At 35.3% G+C, this 24,468-nt stretch overlaps 2 protein-coding genes across 2 annotated transcripts; both read right to left on the bottom strand.

Annotated features, from left to right (window-relative positions):
* Nucleotides 1-232: 232 nt before the first annotated feature.
* LOC104878311 (uncharacterized) lies at nucleotides 233-1,045 on the bottom strand. The gene has a single exon (XM_010648459.3). The coding sequence runs from the start codon at nucleotides 1,043-1,045 to the stop codon at nucleotides 440-442; it is 606 nt and encodes a 201-aa protein (XP_010646761.1). The 3' UTR covers nucleotides 233-439.
* LOC100259633 (uncharacterized) lies at nucleotides 233-23,117 on the bottom strand. The gene is made up of 19 exons (XM_059736304.1): nucleotides 22,352-23,117; nucleotides 21,044-21,092; nucleotides 19,755-20,195; nucleotides 16,508-16,884; nucleotides 16,224-16,424; nucleotides 15,944-16,141; nucleotides 15,685-15,759; nucleotides 15,530-15,596; nucleotides 14,254-15,409; nucleotides 14,103-14,159; nucleotides 8,996-9,070; nucleotides 8,796-8,831; nucleotides 8,421-8,460; nucleotides 7,987-8,283; nucleotides 6,659-6,999; nucleotides 3,426-3,678; nucleotides 2,572-3,345; nucleotides 2,192-2,438; nucleotides 233-1,779 (listed from the first exon to the last, which is right to left on the bottom strand). The coding sequence occupies exons 1-19, from the start codon at nucleotides 22,748-22,750 to the stop codon at nucleotides 1,334-1,336; spliced, it is 5,529 nt and encodes a 1,842-aa protein (XP_059592287.1). The 5' UTR covers nucleotides 22,751-23,117; the 3' UTR covers nucleotides 233-1,333.
* Nucleotides 23,118-24,468: the final 1,351 nt, after the last annotated feature.

Consider the following 24,468-nt stretch of genomic DNA (forward strand, 5'->3'; position numbering starts at 1 on the left):
TTTTCGTCTATGTTTTGCCCGCACAATCGAATACGCAAAGATAAAACAAGACGTAACCTGGTCGAGACAGCCCTGCCAAGTAGAAATGTAGAGTATAACTTGAATATAGAAAGTAAGACACTCACGTCTAGTAGATAATGGAGGCATCTGATAGTTTAAAAAAATAAAAAAATAAAAAATCAAGCACTAAAAAAGAAAGAAAGAAAGAAAGAAAAGGTTTAAACAGCTCCTATGATCGTTGGGAAGGTTCCTTCAAAATCCAAAAAATGAGGTCCTAAGCAGAATGTAGCATAAAATAGTACACATCAATATTTATGAACGTGTCCATCTTGCGGATTACTACTATACAACAAACATACAAACACTAGCAGTTCAACTGCTTTGCAGGATTTACATACCCGAGCATATAGTAGCAAGAAACATCTGGTGAAAAAGAGACCTATGGAGACAGTTCCTGTATAGAAGTCAGGCTGGGCTCCCACCCCAATCCCCTGTGCATTTTTTCCTTTAGAATAGGTGATAAAGAAGGCATCTTCACTCCAGATCTTCTCAGCAAACAACTAGACCACCTTTCCTTGGAGGTATAGAAGTCTTTTGCAGAACAAAAAGACTCACACAAATTATCACCGTCTACATCAACAATAATATTCCCATATGACACATCTTTGCTTCCTTCAGAAGGCTGTTTTTTGTTTACCTTCTCCGGGTGTCTACGCATCAGTTTCTGTGCAGTAGTACATGGGATTAGATAATACTTCTGACCAGGCAACAGCTTCTCTTCTGGCCATAAAAGTGACTTGTGGGGGTTCTTAAAGACTTCTGGCCGAGCAACACACAGCCCTGGATACTTTTCCATCAATTGAGACGCAAGAACTGCATTTTGATAGACCTCTTCTCTACCACCAGCATGAACTATTCTTATAGTGAAATCATTTGATTGTAAGCTCAAGTTCAATGACGTGGAAGTTCCTCCCACGTTCTTTCTTCTGGATTCTCTGTCGGGGTACCGCACAAACCCTAACAAAGGAATGCATCTCTTCAGCATAGCCAGCACTCAAGATTCGTTCAATCCAAATTTAAGCATTACAGCCTATTGCAGGGGAGTGGAGAAATATCTTGAGTTCGAGGGATTTTAATATTACTAAGCATTGTTGCTCTATCCCCTTGTCTGTCATTGCCGGCTCTCTCTAATTTAATACTTTCCAGAGAAAGTAGTGATGAAACCAAAGGTTAATAGGAGAGAATGGTTTATCACTTTCTTATTTTATTCTCCTCCACATGAAAACCAAAGTTACCCATGAAAATAATAATAATAATAAGCACCAACCAGGTTTCAGAAATAACTTGTCGATTTCGTTTTCTGCCAGCTCTGCAGACACATCCTTGAGCTAATGTCATAACCCCATAATCCTGACAACACCTGACGCTGCAATTTCTTCCTCCTCCCACTGATCCAATTGTTATGGAGAATGAAGCAATCCTTCTTCGAACAGACAGATTTCCATTTCTTTTTCTCCCACAGGTTTTGATATGCGCCATTAGGGAAGAGGTTTCTATCCAAGAAATGAACAGTCAGATTTGTTTCAGGTTCCAAGCACCTGTTATCACCCAAGCGATAGGATCCCCCCTCCCCACATAATGAGTCATAGAAGCTTGGCTGCTCGGATAGATTAGAGCTTGCAGCATGCTTCACTACCTTCTCCATTCCAGCAATTGTTGTATCATCAGAACGAGCAAAGTAGAAGCCAGAGTTCAAGCGTCGAGGTAAGTTAATGGGTCCTGCAGATCCAAGTACAGACAAATTTAGGTTAAGAACTATTTTATCAAGGACTAGCCACATAGAGAAGTCGTGGAATATGCTACCCATTGTTGTAAGATAATTGAGACATAATAGTTCTCTTATTACACCAAAAATAAAAAGAATTTAAATAAAGGGTGTATTAGACCAAAATTCAATCAGATAGAACTATTCTAGCCATGCAGCGATTTCCCCTGGGCCTCTCCTGTATGTTGCTATGTCCTCATATGACAGTGGAAAATGAGGGAAAGGAGACAAAATGCTTGAAAACCATATAATTAATAAATATTTACCATTAAAAATGCTTTTATATTAAGGAAAATGCTTGATATTTTCAATCAGAGGAGCCTATGTAAAATAAAAAATGAAACAGAGTGGAGCATCAAATAACACCTGTTTCTTTGTATTCATCAGATTGTGCTACCAGAATAGCAGGACCAAAGGAGTAAAGCAATGGCAATGGATTTTTAAACCAATAGACATCAACATCACTCATAAGTACATTGTAACCCAGCTTCAGTATCTGCAAAACCAATCTGGACTTGGATTTGGTCACCCTCTGAAAGCATTTTGTTCCAAAGTGACAGTCATCAAAGCTGATGTCACTTGGAGCTAAAGGATCCTCAAAAACGGGCAGGCCCTATAAAATATATACATAAATTCAGAACTAAGATATCAAAGCAAGTAACCTATTATACATTGAAGCAAACCTATAATGAACTGAAAAAGAGGGTAAAAATCAGAAGCAAGAGACAGCAACAAAGCAGATTTACCTGCAATAAGGAGAACTGATAGACATCATGATCAAGAGCACACACCACAAAATTTGTAATCAGGAGGCTGCGTAATCTGCAAACCCAACTCATTAGCATGTCCTTGTAACTATATCCAGCAACTGCAAGGACAATAGTCTTATTCTTGTCAGCAATTACTGAAAGGAGAGATTCCAAGGAAAATGGAAGGTACAATGGTGAAGAGAAATCCAACTGATGCTTCACAGAGCAATCCATATTTCTCTCAAGAGAGGTAATAGCATGAATACATTCCATAGTTTTCTTCTCTCTTCTGGGATGCAAAATCCTTCTCTTCCATAACCTCAGTGAACTCTGGTGTTCAAAAGAATAAGAAATGCTTTCTGCTGTGTTGACAAAAAGATTTTGGCCATCACATTTGAAATGTTTTACCAAGTTAGAATAGTTAACTCCAAGAAAATATAGTGATCCATAAAGTGCTCCAAGATGGGAATTCCCCACATTCTCCCAACTTCTATTTTTGATATTTGAAAAATTATAACCTTCAACTAACCGATCAGACCACTGGTCCAGATCTTTCAGATAAAAACTTGTGATGGTCCAGCTGGCATCAAATATGAACCGAAGTTCAGATGACAAGGCCTCATTAATGACCCAATGGTTGTGGAGTCCCTTTCCATACAAGAAAGGAGGGAGGACTCCAGTATGTAACGGCAACCCTCTGTTGTTCCATGCCATAAGCATCCTCCCTTCATGACAATTCCACTGCCAACTCTGAGCAAGAAATTCCTGCATCTGAGGGAAGATAGCACAATTTCAATGAAGTCATCCCATATATTCCATTCACTTGGAATCCGTATTAAATTCCTTCATACCTTCTGGGTTCTAATCCGTTTACCATCCTTCCTTAACCAATGCTTCCCAGCTTCATCCAATCGAAATGGGAAGTAGAAAACACTTCGCAAAGGAGCAAAAAGGAGCCAATCATAGTCAAGTTTGTGAGCATAACTCAGAGTGGAAATGAAGTCTGGCAGAAGAATGGTCTCAAAATCAGTCAGAACAGAAATGTCTGATGTGGATGCCCATGATCTTGCAACCATGGAATGAAAGAATGGGGTACCCAGGAACCTAACCAGAGATAGGCATAAGTCAGGAAACTTATAGATTATGTGAATTAACAATTAGCAAGAATATTTTGACATATTTATAAACGCACATGATGAAACCAAAAATTTTGCTCCCACATGTCCTCATGCTTCTTTAGATCAATTTTGGACATCCTAACCATATGGCACCTTTATTATTTCATTCCAAAGTATACTCTTATTCCACATCTCCACTTATTCCACAGTCTCCCCTCACTTCATCCTCGTTTAAGTAAATCTGTATTTATTTTATTGTTCTTGAGTACTTTAATATTTCATTCTCTATTTCCATGTATCAATATTTGCATCTCCAAATACGACTACTCCATATGTGGAAAAAAGGAAAAAAAGGAAAAGAAACACTGGCCAATTCATTACTGAAATAATTAAGCTTCCCACTGTTAAATGTGTTAAATCACCTAAATTATCCTTAGTTAACAATTGAATTGATTAGAGACAATAGAAAATCAATCAGCACAAAGCGACTCCAAATATATGTTGAAAAACCATATGCAGAGTCTCTTAGAAACTTAGCAGATATAAAAAGACCACAAGTGAACCAACTGCAGAAACAATCTACTAAATATGAAAAGAAGGTTTCCTAAACCGGATGCACCTACTCCTAAGGATCTTTATACTGGTTAGCACACACACTCTTCTTTCACGCCCATGACATAGCACCTCATGCTCCTTAGTGGATCACCTCAACACCATGCTGAGGCTAGTGGTTCAATGAATCATGCCTTTCTGCTAAAAAGACTTCTAAGACAGGTTCTGGAATACTCTTGAGAGTTAGGAGTGCTAAGGTAAAACAATGGCTATGAAAGCACGTGCATATTTCATAGTCTAAAATGTTAGGTTTTTATACCAAAATCCTAATTGGATATTTGGATAAGGTTTTATAGTTAGTTTACCAAAAAGTCTGAAAAAAATTTTAAAATTCAAGTTTAGAAAGCAATTTCAAGGAGTTAGTGTTCAAACCATCCATAGGGGGGCATTTGAACCATGCATGAACATTTGAACATCCATAGAGCATTTGAACGCCCCTAACAAGATGTTTTAACGTCCAATCCTATTTTTCATTTTTTTTTTCACTCATTTTCAGTTTTTTCTCCAAATTTCCATTTCATTCACTTTCAGTAACCATTAACCTAATGTTTTAAAAGGCCAAAGGCAATCTCAAGGTGTTTCGCTCACACAAAGCGAGGCATAAGTCTCAAGGCAAATAAGCCTTAAACAAACAAACAAATGCCTTAACTTAAAACAAACAAATAAATAAATAACAAAATATTCTTAAAAAAATCATATATATATATATTGATAAGTTAACAGTATGAATATATTGATAACTTAGCAGTAACAATATATTGATAACTTCAAATGAACCATACACCAAGAAACACAGGATGTTTACAATGCGTAACAAAAGGCATAGCCTGTAAGAGGGCAAACATGATAAACTATTTGCTCCCTCAGCCAAATCCTACCCAATCTACAAAATAAATTAAAGGCATTGATGCTTTAGCTATGTACATCCTAACTCATAATGACATACTTCTAATGAAGGAGCACTTCAACAATTGAACCAATTGCCAACCTAGTGTAATACCTCAACAAGCAATACTATTGCCAGGAACAATGGTGAAGCCACTTGAGGCTTAGGTGAAAATTTTTAAAAAAGGGCATAGTGGGGGATTTGAACCACTACTTGAACAAACTTGCATTTACCATTAAGCTAAACCAGGTAGTTTTGCTTGCTTTTGCACCCCTGTAAATTAATTTCCTGGCTGCACCACTACCTAGAGGACATGTCTAACCCTGATGAGGCTAAAGATGCATCCCTTCTTTTTCCCCAAGCTTTGGTTCTGAAATGCTGCTCCAACTCTAAAAGGACTCCTCTGTCCCTTTGCTGACCTCAAATGCCATCTCATTTGAATATGAAAGCACAGAAAACTCCTTTCTCAGTATCTTTTAAATTAGTTTTTATTTCTAGATTCACCATTGAAATGATTGTTTAACAAGGTTCAAGCCCTGATTTATCAAATAAGTACACTCAAGTGATACCAGAGCTCCAAGCAAAGAGACCTTGTTACAAGCCTTGTATCTATTACACAGTCATATATAATAGTTCCAATAAACCAGTTGATTACAATCGCAAGTTGCTTGGGCTAGTTAGCTACATAAATACAACACCATGAGATTATTTTCTTAAAAATTTACCAGAAATTCAGGCCTGGCGGATCAAGAATTTTTAAGCGCAGCCAAAAACTGTTGGTAAATAGAGTTCTTTTCCATTTTGGCACAATTTGATGAAAAAAATATTAATTTGATGGATAGAAAATATTCATTCCCAATGTAGCTTACATTTTCCCAGCATAGAAAAATCACATTTTCAAAATGTCATTTCATGGTTTAGTCTGCATCCACTGTGGACAGGAGAAGTCAACTTGGTATGGACAATTTCCAGTGAAACTGCATTAAAATAACATGGCTTTAGTTTTTAGTCAAGCTGCATTAAATAATGCAGCTTTAATTCAAAATGATATTGCAATATTTTCATGCCTTTCCAATCCAAAGAAAGAAGAAAGACCGGAGAAAATGTAGGTTATGTTTGCTTATTGGAAAATAGAAAGGAAAAATAGAAGAAAAAGAAAAGTGAAAAAAGTTCTATATATATATGAAGTATATAAAATATTTTTATATACTACACTCTTTTATATAAAGATTAAATATATCTAATTTCCTTCCATATTTTCCACATTCAAATCAAAGATGTGAAAAATATTTCCATATTACTTCAACATGTTTCTTTTCTTTTTCATGAGGGTTGTATCCAATCACATAAAAAAAAAAAAAAAAATTTGTTTATCATTTTGATAATTATTTTGCAAAATTGCTCCAAAATGGCAAACAACTCCGATCAATGCTTGGCAAGAAATCAAAGATTAAACTTAAACGCTTACGTGAAATCGATATTAGGCTCCACCGAAACCCGCGAACCGAAGGCACGTGCAAAAACAACGACAGAAGGGTCTCGACTGAATAGAACAACAGTGATGTATGGAGATAAAGCAAGCCATGATCGAACTGCCAGAACCTGCCTTGGTCCAGGAGGAGCATTAAGAGGATCGGGGGCGGAGAAAATAGTAATTTTGGGAGATGTCAAATTGGCAAAACCTTGGTGCAATTGTTTGGGCATCTTGATATGGTCCTCTAGAGAAGGTAAACTCTGCATGGCATAGAGGGAAAGAGCGATCAACAGAAACCCGGATACCCAAATTGACCACAACGCCACCTGAAAGGCCTTTCCATAAAAAATAAAAATAAAAACCAAAAAACGATTATGAAAAACAAACGCAAGACCAGAGAAGAGAAAAAGGGTTTGTGTGTTAATAGTCTTAATGGGAGAGATTGTACCTTTTTGTGATCGAAGCTAGCGAGAATAAAACAGGTAGCCTTCATCCTTGTCGATGCCGCTGCCCTTACTTCTCAGTATCTGTATTTCTGAGATTGGATTTGAGAAGACGATATACCCGATTTTCTTTATTTTAAATTTCTTTTATGCGTGAGAGAGACGGTGATGAGTGTGCAGACTGCTGAGTGCAACTTTAACGGAAAGAAAGAAAAAATTGCACGATAAACAACGGCACCATCACCATTACCGACACATGTGAGTTTTGGCCTCAGCCCGGCCTTGGAATCTTAATTCTACCACATCCTTTGCATTTCAATAATACCATATTCCCGTCATCTTTACTCTCCTCCACGTTGAATTTGTGATTCATGCTTTGAAGAAAGAGATTACAAACACCCAATAACATTAATATACTAATTTAGCACGTGGTAATAATGTTTGAGAGACGTAATGGTTGGGTTTTACAATCTTCTGAGATAAGGTGATCAGCACCGTTTGATTTGGAGCTTTTGCACATCCTTTATTTAACGTAAAAAAAAGTCAATGCCTCATGACGGTGCATCCCTCACTCCTCCAGAATGAATTTACTTCAATGGGTCTCCCCGTGGTGACTGGAAGTACCGGCATATCTGCCGTCTCAGAGAACATCAAATTGGAACGAAAAAGCAAATTTTGCTGACAATGTAATTTCTAAATAGAGCTTACACCCCCTCAATTTCTACATTATCCAGAGAATTCCCTCGAAACACTCAAATTACACCAGGTGTTCACGCGTAGTCACAAACTATGACCTGGCGGATATAGTCCGTTTGTGTGCCAAGGTTTGAAAGCAAATGAAGTTCTTAATTTCACAAGAATTTGAGGCAAAGTACATACAGGAATCCAGTCCCCCAACGATTCAATGTCCTGAACACGACATTGAATAAAGACCAGGTGATAGATCAAAAGAGAAGGCCAGTAGAAAACTGGAAGACCATCTGGACGTAAGAATGGGGCACTGCATGTCATGAAATTTCCCTCATGGATGTTGTCTATATCTGCCCCTCTTTCCTTGGCCATTGCATATGATACACCATATAACAAAGGGAACTTTCTGCGGCCCCGAAAAACAACAAACCCAACGGCAAAATACAAACTCCAACCAACTTGAACATTAACCTCCGAAACCCTCCCCTACCCCCAGTAACTAAACCACCCAAAACAGAATCTAAGTACGAAAATGAAATTGCCAAAATGACCAACGACTAAAAAAAAAATTTGCTAAAAAAAACAAAACAAAACAAAAAAAACAAATAGAATTGCTGAGCAACCAGCAACCAAAGTCCATCACTCTCCGCACACCCTTCTGAGCTGCAAATACAGTTATATAGGTTTTAGGTCCCAACTGGAAAGCACAAATAATTTTGAAAAACAAAATCCAAAAATAAGGGAGCAGAGGGACCAAAACTCAAGAATTGCCAACCCACCCTTAATACTTCATTCAACCTCTATGAGATGTACCAGAAATGCTTTTACCCTTCAATTAAGTGATACAGGTCCAAGTAACTCCATTATTCAATTGCTATGGCTAAAGCACGAAATTCATGTCAAATGCCCATTGACAGGACACATCAGATCTTCAAAATGCTTTGGACAAGAAATTGTCATGCTTTGTGTCGTCCCAAGAGATCCTCTGTCATCTTTGCCGACGGACTGGAGATTTGGACCTTGACCTCCTTCCCCTACAATGAAATTGAAATAGAGTTTATAAACTAGCAACATTCAGAACTGAAGATCCAAAATCTGATGCTTTCACCTGAATCTGCTTAATGTTTTATGGTGATTGGTGGGTATGTCTCAAAAACATTAACACAATCTTAATCTTACAGACTGCAGGGCAACATACCTGGTGGTCTCAAAAGAAGAGTAGGGAGAATGCCTGCGCTGAGAATGCTTGCTATGTGGAGACCTCGAAACTTGTCTAGAAATGAAAACATCCATCATACTGATTTGGTGAGTTGACTATACATAATTCAAGAGAGAAATGCTCAACCTTGAACAGTGTCAGACTCGATAAGTACTGGGCTGTGGGCATAAATTATTCTGCTTCTAACGAGATAAAAAGGATCCATATAATTAAACACCATGTATCAACCAAAACCAAAGAGAAAAGCACCAAAATCTTAAAAAACACCAAGATTCATCCACTAAAGAATTTTCTGGCCTTTCTTCAACAGATAACATAATGATAGCTGTTCATTCTTCCATCTTTACTATTGACTTGGTGTAATATTCACAGCAAGAGAGTCTTTACCATTTTAAGTACTAATCAGGATCATAAATAGGAAATTCATGCTTACCTAATCTTAAAAATCCTAAATGCTTTTTTTGGTGAGATGCAGAAGACCTTTCAATAAACTTAGAGGTTTGGTCTAACAGTAACTTGACTGGGTAGAACCACCTATTTTGTGAATGGTTCTAGCAATCCATGAAAATTAAGAATATCTTTGGCAATAGAAAATGGTCATATGTAAAGATACTTCATTATCCACAGTTTTTCAAAGAAATGCATATAAGTGAATACGTTGCAGTAATGCTTGGATGACTCCGAAAAAGATGAATCATCAAATCTCATTTCAAAAAGAGGATCAATTCTAGCATAACGCAGAAATTAGGCACATCAACATGAAAAAAAATTATAGTCCATGTGAACCATCATTGATTTCAATGAAATTATCAAAGGCGTCTTTGGGTATTCTGAAAAAGAAGAATGTAGTATATCACCTTTCAAGAGGAGAATCAGCTGTGGCATTACACAAAAATAAGATACATCAACATGAAACAAAATTACAGTCCATGTGGGCCACCATTAGTAGTAGCAAGCAAAAATTATCCAAGTTATCATTGGGTACCCAAACAATACTTGGATTCACCTATAGTACCATTCTATCATATCAAGAATACAGGCATCATTCTACTACCAGTGCCCTAAAAAGTAATGGCACACTAAGTGCAAAGGCATTAGTTTCAACTCCATTGATTGAAAACTAAACTCAAATCTACTAAAAAAATCCTCCCTTTTTTCATGGATAACTGCAAAGAAAATGAAATAAGAGGTACTAAAACCTATGGCATTACAGTGCTATATGCAAGCATTCAAGCTATATGTATGACAAAAATAAAGCCTCAAGATCACGGAGCACAGAATTAGATTTTATTCTGTTAATTTATGGATCATTTTTTAAACATGTCCAAGTATCTGGAGAATGATGCCATTAGAGCTTATCAATCACTCATCCAACAAGTCCAACATTATGCAGTCCAAACATGAATTTTGAGCAAGTAATAAATCAAAATACAGCAATGGGATGAGGATATTGACATCTTATGTGAACATTCTCTTTGTGGTTAATAATTTTGGTTTAGGTAAAATTTAGTATCAAATTTGAAACCTCAAAATTAAGTTATGATTATCGCATTACCTATTTATGGTGAGCTTCATCTCTTTACTCTTCCCATGAATACTAGGACCACAGAAAATATAGAACCCCTCGTCACACCTCATGGACATGAATTTTGAATCTTTTTTATCCTATGATAGGACATCTAAAGAGAATATTGCTTAAGAAAGCTGAATGATTCTTTTCTCTAACTCCATGTAGCTGTCATTCAAGGCTCTGTTGAGTTAACAATGCCCACTAAAGAGGGTAGTGAGAGTTTCTATTTGGAAGTAGATAAAATTCAATAATTTTCATATTTAGATCATGAACAGTAGCACACAGATTTTTTATTTTTTTTTCTGATAAGTAAATAAGCAAGATATATTAAACACACTTGCCAAAAGGCACAACAAAGTACACACGGAGTATACAAATAAAAAAAAGTGTCATACACTTCATGTTTTCTATTTTTAAAATAAAAAATTTCCATAGAAAGTAGAACATCTTGTACAAAAAGTGTACATTTACCTTATGTCTTTGTAAATCACTTTCATAAATTTTAAAGTTTTAAGAATAAAAAAATTTTTGATACCTCAATTTTTTTAAGTAGTTTTTAAAACCACCATTTTTCAATGTAAGTCTCTAAGAGTTTTTGTATCTTACATAAAAGTTACAACTATTTTCTAATTTTAACAACAAAAAATAGGATGTGTATCTAAATGGACACTTAGTTAATAGTTTTTGTCAAGAAGATGGAGGAAATGAATGAGTTTTACAACCATACACGTTTCAAATGCTTGAGAGAGAGAGAGAGAGAGAGAGAGAGAGAGAGATGAGTTTGAAGTGCTCGTGTTATAGGATTCAAAAATTCCCATCCTTACCCTGAAAAATAATGGAGAATGAATGGCCAATGCCCATGCAGAATGATATAAGAAAGGTGAGAGTTTCCGCAGCCTTAGTTGGTGAGATTGTTTATACTTCAGCTCAAATATATATATATATATATATAGAGAGAGAGAGAGGAGGGAGCGAGGGACGGAGGCACTGGGATTTGGGATTTATCTCGCACCAGGACAAAGAACTTGAGAATTGGTTAAAAGAATATCAGGAAGAAGCCAACAAACCATCTCCATAGAAACCAGATTTACTAGAATGGGATTTGAGATCTATTTAAATTTCAGAACAGTTTGGCAATCTTGCAAATATGCAATTAGCTAATAAAAAATTTATAGGTGCTTACAAAAATACTTGGACTCAGTGTGCCAAAAGTTCTCTTATGGAATGGAAAAGCTATTTTAATTTGACTCCTAAACATATCTTAAAGAAAGAACCAAGGCTTTATCATAATTTATCATTTAAAAAATAATAATAAAAGTAAGGGGTATAGAAAAAAAATGATAAAAATACAGGGGAAAAAAAAAAAAGCAAAGAGTAGATAAAAATTAATTAAAAGACCATATTAGATATCCATAAATTCCAAGTGTCAAACTAATTTTTGGTAGATTATATTTCTTCACATCGACCATCAACCAATCCAAGTTTGGAAATTATATTACTGGTGTGCAGTTTCAAGGACTTCAAATTTCAAAGCCACAAAGGCATTCATATTCAACTGCTAATTCATCTCTATTTCTTGTGTTGTATATGAGGTGCATATTCTAAAGTAAAATGTATATTAAAGTCATGAGGTAAACATCTAAAGAAAGCCTCAGACCTTAGAGCTCTAGGTTGTTGCTTGGGGATTTTTCTTGAGCCTTGGCTCAACATAAGCCTTCAAAGTTTTTTAAATATTTGGCTTTTGCATTGTGTATAATCAAAATATTCAACAAGTATGATTATAAAGAAAGAAGCCATAAAATTCAGAAGTTCTCAAAAGTGAACATGACATGTTAAGGAAACCAATATAAGAAGAAGAAGAAGAAGAAGAATAACATGTCTGATAGATAAGCAATGCCATCTATGCATATGAGAAGCAGTTTTGTAAATATAGAATGCTTTTGGAAAAAAGAAATCCTAGACCACATTGGTTGTTTCCATCCAGAGATCAGTGCGCATCAGGCACATGCTGGATTCTGGAATAAACGACCATTGTTGTCTGGGACACATATCGCTTCATCTGTCATGCTCTCATTCCAAGGATCAATCTCCAAAAGAGCATCATAGTTGTAGAATGAATGTCCTCTCCAATATTTTCAGCATGGCAATGCAGCAAAACACATAGGCAAACTGTTCTTCTCTTATTCCCACATATGTGAATTTAGGCTTGGCAATCTATCATAGGACTGCCTAAATTTTGTGCTTCAGTAGCCTCAGATGCATGATACTTTGCATCAAGGAAAAAAACAGCAATGTGTAATGGTAGACGAGCATCACACACATTTCCTCTCTCGTAGAATAAATAAACTTAGCAGCAGCAAGCAAGTAGCAAAATACCACAAGTACAATTTCACAGTAACATAAATTCTAGAAGACATGCTTATGAGGAAGAATTATACTAAAGAATCTCATTCAGATAAACACCCACTGACGGAAAAAGATTATGTGTTGTAAGGTCTATCGACCTTAAGCAACAAAATCTGCATCTCAATGCCTTCCTCAAAACTTTCCACAAACCGAGGCCTTGAAGCACAAATCTTTTAGGACATATAAAAGGAAAAAATAATAATAATAGAACAATGCAAGGGTTTTGACTTCGTTCTCATCCATCCTTTAAGTGTTCCAGATGTTGCCACACAGCATGTTTAATTTCATACAAGAACTACTACTTATTTATGGAATATGGAGAACAAAATTTTTAATAAATCCAAAGTAGGTACAACCATTCAAATATGTTGACAGCAGAATCCTACACATGTTTCAAACTCTAGACTCCTGATTCTATTATCAGTTTATCACGCTTGCATAATGGGGTCTCCTAGATCAAGACCCAATTGCAGAGCAAAAAACAAAAACATGACTTTTCTTCTTATTTATACATTAGCTAGCCAAGTCACTCAGTTAAGAAAGCATTTGAGAACTTCAATGCTGGAAATTTGACTAGAATTTTTAAATCACTAAAAGGGCAATGCAGAAAAGAAAGATGCAAAAAACAGAAACAAGATGCAAAAAGATCAATGCAATCTCATCTAACCAACATATGCCCTAATTCACTGCATGGTCTCAAATCATTGTCCCGCAACTATCCATTGAGGCCAAAAAACGAATTAAAAAAAAAAGAAAGCACCAGTTGTTATTTAAATAATTTAAAAATAACCAAGCCCACCGAGTGTAAGTAGGATTTAAAATGAGTCCATGATGTTTCTTAATTCTCACAAAAATTAAGTGAGCCCATTTAGTTCAAATGAACTTTAATAAATGATCTCCTTGCTATTTTATTGGTTTATATCATGATATCTCCACTTTAGATTATCAACCAGTTCTTTCCAATGCTCTGTAAAACACACGATATGCAATCAATTATAACAGGATCGAGGATGTCTAAACACCAAGAATTTCAGACCTCAAACATGTTGAGATGAGTAGGGCACAAAAGGAAACAGTAAGAGAAGTAATGAAGCACTGGTAAACAAGTACCTTATTCTAGACCTGGTTGGTGATGGTGATAAGTTACGTTTTCTTGAGTGCAGCTTCCTGCATTACCCAACTGAATATGAGGGTCCACAAAGAAAGTGAGGACGAGTGAAATCAGAAAAGAGAATAAGATTGAAGTTCTGAATTAGTAGACCTCTTAGAATCCTCTGATGCCTCATCACTTGAAGCATTGGTATGACTAACCACTGAATTGTCCTTGCTACTTCTACCCCTACTGCTAATTGAAGAGGAACGTCTTCTCTTATGCATGCCTGATTCATTTGCAAGTTTATGTCTTGACCTATCTTCCTTCTCATCATTTGATCGTTCTCCTTTTTGGATACTCTCTGCTTTCACATTAGCTCTTTTGAACTTTTCTGTTTCTTTTCTATCCTCCTTCACATCAAGATGGGCAGACCTTTTCCTGGAATCAGATTCCTTGGCCTTTTCCCCGGACTTACTACCTTGTCGTTTTGTTTTATCTTTTGAGCCATTCTGATCATCTGTCTTTTCCTTTCTTAAATTTCTTTCATCATGTCTCCGATGGTTTTCATCCCTCTTCACATCTGCTCTAAGCTTAACACTCTCCTCTTCCTTAACAAAATTTTTCTCAGAAGAACTCCTTTTAGTTTCATGTCTATTATTTTTATCTGATTCAATTTTGGTTTCCTTACCTTGAGAACCATCTGTTATTATCGCATTAGCAGTCTGGCTACGCAATTCAGGTTTCATGGCCTTTTCTCCTACACATTCATTTGACCCAGAAACATAACTGCCTTTTCCAGCATCAACGTTAACCTCATCTTCCCTACCTCCGGAGACTGCCCCAGTTCTAAGGCCAATACTACTATTCTGTGACTCTGTACCTGCCCCAACATCACTTAGCCCACTAGCCACAGTACTGCCATTATTTTTGGCCCCGATTAAACTTGTTCTGTTAGGACCAGCCTCTATGTTTATTTGACCTTTACCATGGTCTTCAATTTCTACTTGTGAACTGTCATTCTCAACTGCATCAGGTACATTGTCTGAAAATTTTTTCATGCTTGACTGTGGATAAACACTATTTTCCCGAGAATCGAGTGCACTGAAGTTCTGGACTTCATCATCTTCATCATCATCATCAGAAGCATAGCTTCCAAGACCTAATACATCCCCAGGAGAGCTGGAACTGGATTTTCCACTAACAGCTTCGGTCTCAGTTTCCTTGTCTTTAACTGGAATTAGAACCTTAGCAGAAGCCTTAGGAGTTAGAACTGACGGAGAAATCTGTGATACCTTATGATTTGAAGTGACAGTCCTGTTGTCAACTGCAGGAATAAAAAGTAACATGACTGAATATTTAAGTTTAGAGAACACAGAAAGTAATTACGATTATTTCAGTAGTTTCCCACAAAAATTAATAATATATGAGGAATCAGAGGACATACCTTCTACCGTCATATCATCTTCACTAAGAACTTTTGTTGCAATTTCATCAAACAGCTCATCAGTAACCTGTTAAAAACATAAAAAGTAAAAAAAAATATATATTTCACAAAAAGAAATTATATGATACAACCATAAGAATTTAAGCAGCTCCAACCTTTAAAAGAACTTCAGTTACTATTCGTTTTATTTCCTGGTTAATAGCTGCAGTTCTAGCAGCTTCCACATAATCCTACATAGAGCAAATGAATAGCAACTTAGTTCCATGAAGTGCACCCAGATAATTACATAACCAAACAGTAAAATTAACAAACCCATTGACTGGAGCACCAAAGAAAAGACATTTCAGCAGAGGGAAGAAAACTACATAAATGGATGAAATCAAAATGAATAATCATCAAGCAGAAGAAAGTAACCTCATCATCATCCTCTTCTTCAGTTGACCTAGAAGAATCAATACTTTTGCTATCTGCCTGATCACCTTTCCCAAAAGATTTATCAACACCTTCCTCCTCGATGAATTGAGTTTCCTCTCTAGGATGCTCCTGAGAAGAACTTGTAATAACAGCTTTCTTCTTAATTATTTCTTCTCTTAGCCAATTAGGCACTGAAGCCTGAAAAAATTCCACAATATAGAATTCAGCAACAATCATGCAACTGTCAAGCATCAATCCTGGGGAATAAAAGAATAATTACCTTTTTAGGGCGTTCAAGACCACTAGAAAGATTGTATGCATCACCCGGAAAGGCTGTCGTGGGATGAAGTGCAGTTCCTGCACCTAGGCCAAAGGGTGCACTGGCAGATGGAACTGTCTGCTGGAAGCTTGGTCCTGGCATCCTTCCAAATATGGGTGCAGCATGTCCAGGAATGGAAGGCATGGTTATTGAAGGATCATGCTGTAAAAAGGAAACAAATGTTACCAGATTCATGTAAAGGCTGTAGAATTTAAGGAAAATGAATCAATTCAAAACCATAAAACCTGTGGCCCTGTTGAGAGTACTGGAGGAAAAACTACCCCGGAACCAACAGGAGGAGTCCAAGTATGCATAGATTGCACAGCTGCAACAGGGTCCATGCCTCTCCCCGGTCCCACTGAATCAGAATGAGCATAGCTGGATTGCATATTCGGATCATGGTCACGATTGAATCTAGGTGCAAAATCTAAAGGTTGATCACTAAGATCGACTATGGGATCCGCTGTCTGATTGCTGTATGCAAAGGGCTGTTCTGACAAAACCGATCTACCAACAGCAGGCAGTGATGATTGAACATGAAGTTGTCCATCTTGAGCTGAGGATATAGGCACAGGTAATACCTTCTGCAGCTGCTCATTTTTACCTACAACCTCTTCTTTCCCTGCAATTTGAGTAAATAGTCAAACAGCAATGGCAATGAAAAGCAAATAAAAATTCTACTACTAATAAGTACTACAGGAGTAGAAAATTATAAATGTTGTATAGTTTCAAAACATCAGGCTGCTATCACAGTTTAGAAATGTGTAAATCTTGAAAAAAGAAAAATTGTGAACCATCTGATAAAACAAATTATGTAATCTCTGCAACAGTAAAGGAAGAGAGCAACGACATGATGCATAAAACGACAGCAACTAAAAATGTATTTCTGTAAACAGGAATGCAAAAAATTCCTTTTTTGATAAGTAAAAAGGTAATATTATAATAAACAAGGATGTTATACATCAAGGTATATAAGGCATATACAGAGAGTGATGGGGGAAAGTCTATTCAAGGAGGAAAGGGAAAACATAAATAAACTTTAAGTAGGATTAATATTAATTAGAATTGAATTAAGATTAGGATTTGTTGGAGTCAAATTAGTATTAGCTAGTTAAGTTATAATATAATTAGAATTTGAGTCATGATAGATTATTAGAGTCCTAATAGACTTTGAATATTATAATAAGAATTAGAGTCATAATAGATTATTAGAATCTTACTTATCAAAAAAAAAAATAGATTATTAGAATCTTAGTATACTTTGGATTTCTTAGAGAAGCCTATAAATAAGCTAATTAATGTAAATAAAAGGGACGAATTAATTGATGTTAATAATATTATATATATATATATATATATATTTCCTATCAAAAAAAATATATTATATTTTTTTTTCTCATTACAATTGTTACAACCCTCAATAGTGAGACTCCATTGATTTTCTTCTAGGTAAGACTCGTAGAAGGCCTTAGTGAGACTCTGAGGTTTTCATCTTTTCTTCGTTGTTTCTTTTTTCTCTCTATGTTTTTTATTTTATTTTTCTCTACCATAAACTTTATTCTTTGTTCCTCTCCTTATGCTCTAAAATCAAAACTCTAGCCCACCTACTTTTGAGTGTAGGCAACCATCCTAGGGACCCAAAGGCACAACCCTAAAGGGATAGGACAACCAAAAAACAACCGCTCCCTCCCTCACCAAGAATCCACCCAATCTACTACTTTTGAGTGTAGGCAACCATCCTAGGGACCCAAAGGCACAACCCTAAAGGGGTGGGACAACCAAAAAACAACCACTCCCTCCCTCACCAAGAATCCACCCAATCTACAAAATCAATAAAAGACAGTAAGCCTACTTCTATGTAATAATGTAAAAAATTATTGTATATTCCAACACTTAAAATTCCCTACTGTCCATAAATTTGTCTTTATGTCAACATGCACTACTAAGTGTGTAAGTAACCTTTTACTTGTGGGATAAAACAATGATGACCTGTTGCTATATTAAGTGATTCTTGAAAGGTTACAACAGGGGCAATAGAGAAATCAGAGAAATCAAAATATTCCTGGTCATAGTCATCATATGTCTCCCGGTACCAAACGCATGTGGATGCAAGTAACTGTAATGTAAGGAAAATTGGAAGCTATGTGGATGAGAGAGCATCCTTAAGAACACGAGCAACCATATACAACCCTCAGCCTGAGTCTGGTCAGTTTACACCACTAGCCTGATGTCAAACCCTGGAATAGATAAATATGGCAGAAACGTAGCAATTTATAGTTGTATTGATATGACATGAACTGACTGTTATAGATTGGGCTCTAATCTGTCCAGTAGCCTCCATGTGAGGATAGCAATGATAACTTTAAATTCTATTGGAACTCCATAAGGTACAAAATCATATCTATTGATCTTTATATGTTCACTACAGTGCAATTTTTGCACCCTACAAATCATATACTAGTAATTTTATTTTATTTTATTTTTTGACAGATGACTTTGTTTGTTTGGTCACAAACAATAGAACCTGGGACCTCCCTATCCCACCATCAACCTCTCCCAACCCAAACCCTAGGAACCACAAACTTGTCATATTTGCATTTATTTGACAACATTCTGGTTCTAACTATATATACTTGTCTCTAGTGACAATGCCCAAAGCAATATTGAAAATTTTCATGTTTTGCTACAAATTTTCACACAACAATTTCGATATTGATATTTCCATTTCCAAAACCTCAATGGTGATATCAACTTGACAGCCAATAATGATATTTACTTCCTTGGCATCCCCAATCCACATGTTTTTCTGTCAAAAGGAAAAAAAATATATATATTTTCTTGTTATATTCCTTAATTGATCTAATAAAAAAATATTATGTAGATATATCAACCTAAAAAATTATCCAAACATTTGAAAGACTGCATTTTTTTATATGTAACATTTTTTAAACAATACTAGGACTTGAACTGGAACATCCCACATATCCACCCCAACCCTTGCCACATAAGCCAGGCCTAAAGGGACTTGAAAGACACTTCATAATTATTAAATGGCAACCATTAAAAATATGCTGCAAAAGGACTTAAAATTCTTCAAGCGATAAGAGTTTTCATCAACCCTGAGAACTGAGGAAACACCACTCTTATTGCAAGATAACATGAAAAACAATTTCAAACCCTATCATCACCAGCCAATAAAAATTTGTTTACTTCTTGGAAGAGGAAAAAATAATTAAATAAATAACTAAAAACTCAACCACATTCACTATATCTATAGATTGCACAAGTTGGAAACTCATAAAACATCATGAACTTTTTTGTTAGTGATCATTCAATACAGATCCTATTTCAGATAAGCTGACTAGTTTTAAAGAGCTATGAGTAAAATTGACAAATTCAGAAATAGAATTAATAAGTGAAAACAAATTCCACAGAAGCAGTTCTTCATCACAAGCTTCTCATGCTAATTCAAAATGCCAAGTGAATTATTACCTGTAACAGAAGAATAACTATAAGGTACCTCCTGCTGATGAATAGATGGACTTGCAGATAATTTTTCTTGATGAGGAAATACAGCACTTGAATCTCCAATTGCAGTTCCATCTCCGACAGCAAAAGGTGGACGACCATCTGGAACATATGAAGATGGTCCGGAGCTGATAGATGCAGACTCCTGCACATGAACTACTGGTGGCCTGTGAAGAGGTGCACCTGGAACTGGAAATTGTTGATAACTTGATGAGGAAAATGATTGGTGTTGAATGTCTGGATAATGAGGATCAATCGCTTGTGGATACTGATCATGATAATGATTCTGTTCTTCTTGTCTACCAACTGGTGTAAACTGTGATTGGAGATGCTGATTCTCCATTGCAGCTTTGGCTGCAGCCCATGCTCTTGCCCTGGCAGCCCAATCTTCCTCATTGCTATGGGCTGCCATTACACAAATAATGAAAAATCAAGCCCATGGTCATTAGCAAAAAAGAAGCAACACTCGACTTAAAACCAAATCCTAGCAGTATTCTTTACAAAGAAATCATTTAAAAAAGAAAGAAAAGTGAAGTGGGATTTGTGAATCAACTTTAGTCAGAACAATTCTGGACTCTCATCACCAAGAATTTGTTCATTAAATTGCAGAAGAGCAACGAGTTCAATGTCCAATCAATTGTTAATGAACTCCAAAGAGGCCACACTTGAGACAATTTCTTTTGGACATAACAATCATGTTACAAAGCATTCTAGGTTTCCAAAAGAGGCAACAAAACAGTAACTTGAAGGGGCTTGGGAATTTGCTACTAGTTTATAAATATTCCCAACAAAAATACAAATAAAAACCATAATTTTTTAAATTTATCGTAGCTTGTACATATGGAAAATCTAGCCAGTTTCTGTCCCAAGGATGACTATTTAATGAGAGCAATGCTACTTATCAAAAAAAAACAAAAGAAAACTATCTAATGAGAGCACGTGCGGCTTTTTAGCCTTTTTTAATATATTTTGTTATTTATCTATCAAAAAAAAAAAAAAAACTATCTAATGAGAGCAATGCTATACAGTGCAAATTTTCAACTTCCCATTTATATGCATGTTACTTTTCTCTTTAATTTCAAAATAAAACATACATAGACTGAAGTACTCACAAATCAATCAAGCAATAGAAAATACAAATCAGAAATGTAATAGTAACCAAATAAAAATAACATAAGTAAAAAAATGAAATGATCTATTTGATATGAACAAGAGGAATCAACTTCCCAATATTAAGTTGCAAAAAAACTCACCAGAGTAATCCCAACCTTGGTGATGAGCCCAACTTGGATTGCCCCATTCCTACAAGTATTTACAAGAAAATCCTCGTGAAGTTTGAACCAAAGTCTCACCCATCCTCCAGCACAATGGTGCTTGGGCAAATTTCATATATAATTACCGAATGAATGTGTGCAGCAGAAGAAAATAAAGAATTGATATCATCACTATTATAATCCTGCCTTCTTTTTGAATGGATTACATAAATAGATAAATAAAATAAATAAATAGTGCACAAAAAAATTCTTTTTGGTTGGTACCAGAGGAATTTTATCAGGGAGAAACAAGTACAAAGGAAGGAATATCATTCATACTAATACAGAATAATCTAGGTTACCCCAGAAGCAAGTTGATTAAGAGGCAAAAAGAATGGTTAAGAACCCAAAAAGAACCTGCACCCTAAAGGATTCAAGCACACAACCCAAAATAACCTATAACCCAAAAGGGTTTGAGCACACAACCCGAATTGAACGTCCATCATAATGGATTTGAGCACACAGCCATCCAATCCAGCAAAACTAAAAAGGTGAAAAGATTAAGAGAAAATCGAGGGATATGTCACAACACATGCAATATCCTAACCAGACCATTACTAGGATCTAGCATCATCAATAACTGTAGAATTTAATGCCAATTGCAAAACTATGCACTCATCCTATGAAAAAGTTAACATGAATGAGAAAGGACTCATAATTCAATTGGAATGTAAACTAACATTTAAGAAAAAAAAATAACAGAGGGGATCAGAGAAGAAGGCTATCTTATAAGATTACTCCTAACAACGTAAACTATTACATAAGCAACCAGAAGATCACCAAAAGAAAAAAGAAAAAAACAAAACAAAAAGGAAAAAATTCTGTTTCACTGATGATAATGAAAAACCACCACAATGTCAAAGCAAACATGAGGTAGCAAGAAAGAAGGTATTGTTCATCAAGTGACAAGGCGAAAACTACACTCCTGTCTGTTTAGTGTTCAACAAATTTTATTTTTTTTCTTTTTTGATAGGTAAAATCAAGATAGTATCGAGTAAGAAGAAGGGGCCCCCAAAAGGTGTCCCGAAGCATACAGGAAGTATACAGAGTTCAAGAAATTTATGTGTGTAGAAGCAAGAGTTAATTTCATGTTCTTGATCTGAAAAGTTCTTCTCAAAGCATGCTGACAAATAAAAAAATGCAAAATACAGTGATGAGAGAAAAGAAAACCCTAGAGAACAGGGAAAGCAATACAAGAATTAAACCTAATTGGAAAGAAAAATAAAAAAGGCAGATGGCTAAAAATACCTGATTGTGCTGAGGATAAGATTGGGGAACCTGAGAATGAGGATGGGAAGGGTGAGGAGGAGGGAAGTGGGGGCGAGGAGGGGGAGGGAACTGGTTGCGGACAGGGTGCGGAGGGTAAGGAGGGAGAGGTGGAGGAGGATAAGAATGGGGAGGGAGATGATCGGATTGTGGAGGAGGAGGTGGTGGTGGTGGCGGAGCCCACTGCTGTTGCTGTTGCTGCTGGTGAGGAGGCAAGGGCGAGGGAGACGAAGACTGGGAAGGATGGTACTGGAACTGGCCGGGAAACCATGGAGCTGGCTGTCTGGGAGGGGGTTGTTGCTGTTGGTGGTGGTGATGGTGGTCGGCCATGGAGGGTGGCGGTGGTCTCATGAAGCGGTGAGGCTGGTGGTACGTATCCATCTCCTACCTTGTGAATTGTGATTGGGATTTGGGGGTTTTGATGGATCCTATTTGCACAAAAGGAAAGTAATTGTTACATAAAAGTTTTAATCAATCAAACCCACTCGCAAATGGTGATCTTCAACATGATGGGATTTTAGAAGCGACCCACTCATGCCTTTTGTTGTGGAGAGATTACACACCTTTCTCGCCTTTGCTTTGGCTATTAGATTAACAACATCCACGCGCCTCCGCCTCTAATGCTTTATGACTACTCGCCATACGCGCGCTCAGTCTCAGATGGTGGCGGTGCCCTAAAACTGCTGCTGCCCTACCTTAATACGGTCTGCAAACAATCTACGCCTATCTCTCTCTGGTATACAGTTAGGGACAATGGTGTTTTGGAATTCCAAAAATTAAGTTTTAATCTATATAAATTCATCGTTTATGCTCAAGAACTAGAAGAAATGTGAAAATTAAGAAAAATGATATGAATTTTTTATCTTTCCAAAAATAACCTACTATGAAAAAAAAAAGTAGAAAAATATTATTTTTATTTTTTTGTAAACCTCAATAAGATTTAATTTACTTTAGTGATTTGGAAAAAATACACTCTTTTCTAAAAAAATAATAATAAATAATAATAACTATTATTATTATTTAAAAATCAAACATCTTAAAAAATATATATTTTTAAAATTGTGTATATAAAAAATAACTAAAAATATGTCAAAATTATTTTTTTTTTAAATGATATATTTTTAGAATATATTTTTTAAAAAAAATAGTTTTCTAAAAATAATAAATTTTCAGAATCATTATTAAAAAAAATTAAGATAAAAAAGTTTGTCAAATATTGTGGTAAAAAATACTCAAAATAGTTTTGAAATGTATATTGGTATCTTCACATTTTATATTATTTTCATAAATTATACAACTTTTATGGGTCAAATCTTAATTTTTAGGTTCAACCGAATTCAAAACACAATTATCCCTACAATTAGCTACCAAACAAACCGTGAGCATGGTACCCCAAACATACTTTTAAAAATGGGGTAATTGTATTTTGGGCCCAAAAATTAAGGTTTGGTCTATAAAACTTACATAATTGATGGAAATGATATAAGATATCAAAAAACCAAAATACTCATTGACCTTTCATATAAGTTTTTTTGGTCTTTATTGCACCACTATTCATACAATCATAATAATTTTATTTAAACAATTTGGATTTTTTATTTTTTTTTAAACTTTTTTTTATAAATAATTGAAAATCAGTATTATTTTTTATTTTAAATTATAAATAAAGAAAAATTACGTTCAATAAAGAATTAAAACCTTGTTTAGTATAATAATTCTATTCTAAAAAATGGTAATATGATTTATATTTTCTTTTTGAAAAAATATTTAATCAAAAAATAAAACTATTTTTAAAAATAAAAATTGAAAACTTGTTTAGTACTATTTTTTATATGAAAATAATAAAAATAATTAAATTTCATTCATTGATTATCCATAAAATTTTATTTGTTTATAATAAGAGTAAAAAGATTCAATATATTTAAAAAATAAAAATAAAAAACAAAAAGTTAGAAATAAGTAATACTTAATTGAGAATAGAAAAAAGAAAAAAACACAAAAAAAAAAATTGAAATTTACAATCATTATGTGTCTGTGTAGTGATTAAGGGTATTTTAAAAATTAATTAAGGATAATATCATTCAACTTAATTTCTACAT

The sequence above is a fragment of the Vitis vinifera genome, chromosome 1 (assembly GCF_030704535.1).
Source record: "Vitis vinifera cultivar Pinot Noir 40024 chromosome 1, ASM3070453v1".
In the NCBI taxonomy this organism is placed as follows: Eukaryota; Viridiplantae; Streptophyta; class Magnoliopsida; order Vitales; family Vitaceae; genus Vitis; species Vitis vinifera.